Raw genomic sequence first — 7635 nt, forward strand, 5'->3', positions numbered from 1 at the left:
ACACACACACACACACATTAAATAATGCAGAGGGTATTATTGTAGTGGCTGGTGTTTTAAATGAGCTTTGTGAAGAGGGAATACATGGCCAGCTATTCACATGGAGAGATATAAGGCATACTGTATGTGCAGGAGACGCTGCTGGATGGAGATAAAAAAAAATCATAAGCTGGTATCACATGACAGAAAGAGAGAGTTCTTCTTCTCAAGCAGCAGTAAAAGCAGCAGGCCAAAGGATTTTAAATAAAAGAAAATTCATTTGTCTGGTCTTGTGACGCAGTATTAAGAGTATTAATAAACTAATATTTATTAAAGCAGGTGATGCTGTGAGTCAAGAGGCAGTTAAGTCAGTTACTGAATAAGAGAGACATTCTTTGACTACTTAGTGGTCTAGAAAAGACACTGTCTAACATTAACTTGTATATATATACTGACATCAGGGTTTAATTGGCGGACAAACAAACGTTATAATTTGATTCTGACTGCATGTAAATAAGACTATTGATAGTGTAATGCAATATAAAGGACATCTTCCATATAATTGGGGTCTAACATGGGGTGAAGATGCGTCCATGCAAGCTGAAAATGTTTCAACTTGAGCAAAACATTTTTGCTTATCCCAAGACTTTATGACTCTAACTACTGGACATACTGTATGAAGACAGCAGGAAAAAGGAGAGTACTCTAAACAAAAACACCCAAAGTTTCTGGTGATTGTCGACAATGAAAACAACATTATGCCTGTTGAAGAAAGGCTCAGTAGTCGTCTCCTTCCAGCAAAGCTATCTCCACTGTGAACCTTGAGCCAGTAGTCTCCTAAAACTATCAACCTATAAATAAAAAGTATCTACAGTATGTTGGCCATTAACACCATCTTATACACACATTCACACCTCATGGGTGATAATGAGGGAACATAGGGATTGGAACTGTCCTTTTTAAACAGAGATTCTGCATTCTGCTGTAAAGAATACCTGTCATTACGCCGGCTTTGCTTTTTGACTTAACCAAAACATTGTCACAAGCATATTACTCTTATGCTTACCTCACCATTGTCCTACTTTAACTGGATATCTGTTCAAAAATCTTTATTAATCCCTTATCTTTTACATTTGTGATAAAGGGTGCACAAGGATTTTGACCTTTTAAATTACAACTAATTACCTGCATTTACACAGTAGAAAAGAAGTGCAGTACAAAACACATTAGGACCATGAAATATATGAGGTAACACTGAATAAAAGTGAAAGGATAAACGGCAGCTTTTTATTTCCACTAGCCTCAGGTGTAAAAAATACAAAAAATTCACAAATGATAAAAAGGCTCAGGACTGGTATAATAGCAGGAGACTCTAAATTCAGTTGTATTCTGTCTTCCAGAGCTGACTGCATGACTGTCTTGTTCCTTCAACTATATTTCCTGTGTTGTTCACTTTCAAACAATCTGTATGGAGTGCAGCAAACTTTCCGTCCATCTGTCCATCTGTGCCCTTATCTATTTATCCATCTGTCAAATGGTCCCATGTGAATGTGTGAGGCTGGAGAATTGTAGTGCTGAGTGATAGATATCAGCCCTTTCATTTCCATCAGAGTAAAGGTTAACAGCTCATCATTCTTCCTCCACCTGAGGTGAAGGATTGCCGGGGCACTGGGAGAGGGCCGGGTGCACTGATAGCAGTGGACTGACAATACAAGCGGTCTCTACAGATTCAATATTGTCCAGGCGAGTAAGAAAGAAAGCTGTTATCCTCTGACCTTTAAGCCCAATGTAAACCAATACATGCCTAAAAACAAGATTGGTAGTTTGTTGGGGGTTTCTTTGCAAGGCAGTGAGGATTTGGCAGAAAAACAACAATATATGTGAGAGATGGCTTATCTATTAAAAGACTTACCATACAGGACGGAATATTTTACACGATTACTTAGAAACTAGGGAATCGGAGTTTACACTGGTTTTAGAGTGAAGGTAGCTTACCAGAGAGGAGGAGAGCCTTGTCAACAGTGAATTCCTCAGCAAATCGGATATGGCAGAAGTTTTTCTTGCTCTTTCTGATTGCAGCAATATCCCCACACTGTCCAAAGACCTCCACGATGAGCTGCTCAGTGGCGTTCTCGGGCAGACCGCCGACAAACACTGTCTTACACCCTGGAGGGCGTTCCCTCGTGGCTGGAGGCGGAAGGTCTGTCAAACATGGAGAAGAAAAAAGAAAAGAGACACTATTATTTCAATTGAAGGTACAACTGTAGTCGTAATTTAACACATCTTTAAAGCTCCAAAATGAGTTTTAATCAAGAAAGATCAGATTCACATTAGGTTATAACATTATAACATTACTGATTTATTAAATTCATGTAAGTGAATATATAACAATAATCAAGACTTCCATTTTGAAACAATACTATAAAGTCCAAAACTCAAGATTGGACAATTGGAATTATTTCAATAGTTTTCACAATCAGATTCTCAGAACTTCCTGGATACAACAAAAATCATAATCACTTTTGAGACAAGCTAAGCAAGCGTAAACACATCAAAAATTTTAAACCATTTGGATTCAGTCATCACACATTTCTACTTGTAAGTAGTTACTTAATACTTAGTCAGTAATGTTTCAACAGCAACATTTTAGCAGCCAGCACTCAAAAATGTTTGGAAGAAAGTTTTGCTTTTCAAGAGTAAAAAAGCCTAAAAAGCTAGATGAAAACATCTGAAAAGTTTTAGTATGAGGCTGGAACAGCAGAGGTTATGATGAATATGTCTCTTCTTGTGTGCTCATGTAACAGCCATCAAATGCATGAAACTAAGTGTGGCTATATACTTTGGCAAAAGAAAATTAGAAGCTATAAAATTAGAAGCTATAAAAATGTAATGTAAATATAATAGGACAAACCAAATGGGATGACATCTACAGTGTCTACCTCTTAAAGTGTTCCTTCTTGACAATAGTAGTGCATTTAGTTCCACATCTTTTCCCACCCTATAATGACATGCTTTGAGGCTGAGAAATTTGCTGTGAGAAAAAAAATCATACAAAAAGGTTACCTGAGAAAGTTAAGTTGAGTCTACTTTACAATCTGTACAGCACCCTGTATCCATAGACCCTTTGACTCAGATAAGGAAAAACTTCCCAACCCCCGAAAAAAACCTCAGGAAAAGCAACAGAGGAAGAATTACTCAGGAGAGAGATGTAATAAACGTGTACAGAAAAGACCAACAAAGTAATATTACAGTATGTAAAATCAGGATCAAAATTGTAGAAATAACTGAAAACTGAGAAAGCATGAGAGAGAATATAGTGATTAAGGAGATCAGACATGAAGGGGCTTGCCCATTTACAATTTTGTAAGTACTCAGAAGTACCTTGAAGTCAGATCTGACACGGACAGGGACATAATGAAGAGAAGCTAAAATTACAGTAAAAATGTTTCAGCTAAAATTCTTGCTGCAGCATTCTGAACCATTTGAAGACTTCCAGTGAAAGCACGCAACAGGCCTGACAACATAATGTCACAATAATCAAGTCTGGATGAAACAAAGGTGTGAATTAACATCTCAATGGACAGAAAATACCAGATTTTAACAATGTTGCACTGGTAAGAAAAAGTCAGTCTTGGTGATTTCTTTAATTAGATAATCTAGGGTACGATCAAACATAACACAGAGACACTGTTTTGTTTTTTAGATTTACGGTTACTTGATCAAACTGGTGTCTATGTCAAGCCAGGCCAATGAACATCATCTCCTTCTGGCAGAATTCAGGAGCAAGAATATGGGATATTAGATAAGATCCCGGCAGCCCAAAGAAGGCCAGTTATCAACAAAACCAAATCACGAACCAGTGAGGTAAGCCTACTGTACTAGATGATGAGATAATGATGAGGGGAAAGATTTCTCTTTGACCATACAAAGATGGAAATATAGACTGATAAGTGATAACATGGAACAATATGCTTGAATCATTTTTATATTACAGAGATAATTGTGTCACGCCATCCCTAGCAGGAAAATCAAATCTTTCTGGCCAGAGAGAGAGGTTGATCCTTTCATGTCGATGGTCCAAAGCTGACTGAACTGACTGAACAAAGATAAATGTTGACCGATCTAATCTCAAAAAGATCAGGATGTCCATGGATGATATGAGTGACTGGTTACATCTGCACAGAGGAAACTGGGAAATTGATGGACGCTAAACCATTTGGGCTTTGATGTTAGTACTGAATAAAGCTTAACTCAGTTCAAACAGACCCTCGCTCATTTGCTCATTTTGTTGTTTCATTTTGTCGTTCATGTGAAAGCCATCATTCAAACTCTGCAGCTCACTTGTGGTGTGAAAGCAAAGTAGGGCTTCCACAGGAATTAATTCAAATGCTAAACTATTAATAAAATAATCTCGTAATAAATACTGTAAGTGTGCACGTCAGCAAGTGAGGATTGGACTATTTCTTGGTGCAGTCCTGGAGTCTTAACTTGTTAGCTGGCAACCTCAATGTGAGGACAAGACTCCTGAAAGTCACTGTTCCCAGCCAAGAAATAATCTGGCACATAAACTCAGCTTTTTTGGATTAAACAAACAGGATATACTGTGTTTATTAGGGATCTTTAGGGTGTATTGGTATGGGGACTTTGTTACCTTTGGACAGTACCAAGCTTGTCATTTTCACCTGTTTCTAGTTCTTTATGCTAACCTAAGTTAATCATCTGTTGGCTGTAGTTTCACACTTAGCAAAAATACATGAAAATAAAAGTAGCATTCTTCTTCTCATCCAACTCATGTCAACCATATTTCTAAAATGTAAAAAAAAAGTATTCCTTTAAAAAGTGAGTGAAAAATAGCAGTTACAATTTCCCCAAGTTATATTATAGTAGCAATATGCCAACTCTTTCTCCTGTTTTTACCTGTTCATCATTATTCATGATATATTAGGTCCAGCTGCTGTCTCGACTCTCAACTAATAATGCATATAATCAGTTATTTCAGCGTGAGCTGTGAACAGCAGAAAATGAAAATAAACACACGAAGCACGACTTGCTGTCAGTCATCAGTATTTGACTGGCTCTTGATCAGGGTCCATGTAGTGCCGGGGATGCAGTCTGACATCACCAAAACCATTTCCAATGATTGAGTTATGTGTATGTGTGTCAGCACATTTGACTTAAAGCTTACAGCTCTTAGTTCATTTCTAATAAATCAGTCTGAACACAAAACTCACCAGAACAAAAGATTAACAAAATATATTTTTTCCCCTTTAGTTTAAATGAGAATTGGTTAGTTCCTTTCACACTATGCTGTCAGTTTATGCACCTAGCTAAAAACTAAGGCAGTCTAATACAGACATTCCTGAAATAAATCGTACCTTCATGAAGGTTATAATATTCGTCAACCACAAATAGTACCATGAAGTTAAAAACTACTATACCTTATTACAGATATCCATTTAAACGATTAGAAATAAAGGTTATAGTATAAGGCTAAAACAGCATATACTGTATGACTATAACTTGTTATAGTCCAGTTAAGTGAACTGAACAATACAGCTTAAAATGTTCCAAAAAATTGTACCCATATGTAAAATCTGAAGATAATCTCTTTTTCCTAGAGCAGCCATCACAAAAGTACAGTGACATTTGCTGACTGACACACAGAACAAATTGGACTCAGCAGTTAGGTGAAAAGTACCTCAACCAGAGCTGTACACTTAGAGGAGCTGAAATCACTTTCCCGTGGCTCTAAAGCTGCGGCCTAAATCATACGCCTTTCTATCAATCATCTCTTAAATTAGAAAAAATACAGTGTATTTTTCATTCAGTGCTCAAAAGGTTGGACATGAAATTTTAAATTATGGGCCCAAGAGGAGCCATTATCCAGTGCTGTAGCTTTAGTGCTGGAGAGCCTGTAGCAAAGTTATGGTAAAACACATCAAAGGTACTTTATGGCTTTGTCCTCGTCATGTCACAGCTTGCTCTGGCACACAGCCCAAATGCCTTCGTCCCCTGACCTTGGCGATGATGACGGCATTAAAACTGGAACATGCACATACTCATGACTGCACTCTCACTGGCATACTCAAATCCTGAAAACACACACACACCAACCATAGGACAAAACCAAGGTGATAGCTTCCCTGCCTTTACTTTGCAGTCAGCTAAAACATGCTGCTCATTGCGCGATTCAGCATTAAATTACAATTTCTGACAGAGTTCGTCTGATGAGCGAAGAGGACAATATAAAAGGACAACAAGGTAACAATCTGACATTTAGCTGACATCCTTGTATTGTAAAAGCTTGCCTTTAAAAAACAACATTTTTTTTTTTTTTACCAGACACACTAGAGATGTGACTGCATTACCAAATGTTTGGCTTTGAAAGGAGGATGAAATCTATACTGGGGAGTTTTTAGAAATGTGGGCACGTAGACAGGAAGGTTCTGAAGGGCATCTTTGGTCTTTTACTTGAGGGTAATTACAGACAGACAAGCCTGACATCGATGAAAAAGTGCTGGAAAAAGTAGAGCCGGAGGAAGTGATGACCATTAAAGACACTCACAGAGTAATTCCCTGAAGCAGCAAATGAAATGTAGGTCTTCGGCATTAAAGGAAAATGGTTTTGTGTCTGTGTGTATGGGAGTCAAGTAATAAGAAAAAGAGACAGAAGAAGAGAGACAAAGTTTAATCAAATCTTAAGTTTTTCTGTGTGAAGAGAGGAAGAAAAAGTCCAAGTCCTGGAAACTGGGGCTAATGGCGGAGTTGCTCATTGTACAAGTGTACTGCTTACAATCCTACATTTATTACAGTCATTACTGTCAAGACAAATTAAGTAAAACAACAAAGAATCTGACCATTTTGACAAGTCATTAATCAATTTTTATCAGACCTAAAAACCGAAAGAGTTGCGGATTTTTAATGCTATATGTACTTTAAAATTGTATATCTTAGTGTTTTTGACTGTTGGTTGGACATAACAAGCAATTTTGGGCGCAATTAATTTGTGATACGTATTTTCACGTCTCACATTGTAAAGTCTAAATAATTGATTGAAAATAATGAACAGTTCAAGCAGTTATGAAAGTAATAATTTGTTAAAAGTTCTCCAGTACTCCAATATGCACTAAAATAACTATAATACTGTCAGCCTCACAATGGAGAGTTAATAAAAAAAAGGATAAAAATTGATGCAGAAGCACCAGAGATTTAATCTTTTTTTAATTCCACATTCATTCTCCATTGGCCTACATTACCCACGATGCAACTCGACTACCAACATTTTGGGACAAAAAAATTTCAGACATAAGGGGTGGGTTTCAGAAGGCTGTTAAACATACTTTTAATTTAGTTTTCAAACTTTTTTCAACCTTTCAAGCTAATCTTGAGCCCCAACTGACATTGACTCAAGTGACATCACTTGAGGCGATTTATGAGACTTACCACATCTCCCTCTGGAGCCACAAACGGTTCTATACAACTTTGTTCACACATGCATTAGTACTAATCAAGACCTGCAAACAGACTTTCATGTGTAAAATTGGAATATTTAACCTGTAAGGCTAAAGTGTAATGACATCAATGAGTTTGCCAGAGAGAGCAAGACAAAGGCAAACATTTGGATAATGAAAGCTATGCTACTTTCTTGTACATGCA

General features: G+C 37.2%; 1 protein-coding gene across 1 annotated transcript in view; it reads right to left on the bottom strand.

Moving 5' to 3' along the window:
• The window catches only part of LOC118333956 (ecto-NOX disulfide-thiol exchanger 2-like), a 158340-nt gene that overhangs the window by 37617 nt on the left and 113088 nt on the right, over positions 1-7635 (bottom strand). The window contains exon 5 of the mRNA XM_035669776.1: positions 1975-2181. Coding sequence (XP_035525669.1) covers positions 1975-2181 — 207 coding nt within the window. The remainder of the gene's footprint in view (positions 1-1974; positions 2182-7635) is intronic.

The sequence above is a fragment of the Morone saxatilis genome, unplaced genomic scaffold (genome assembly GCF_004916995.1).
Source record: "Morone saxatilis isolate NCDOM2014 unplaced genomic scaffold, NCSU_SB_2.0 Contig22, whole genome shotgun sequence".
In the NCBI taxonomy this organism is placed as follows: Eukaryota; Metazoa; Chordata; class Actinopteri; family Moronidae; genus Morone; species Morone saxatilis.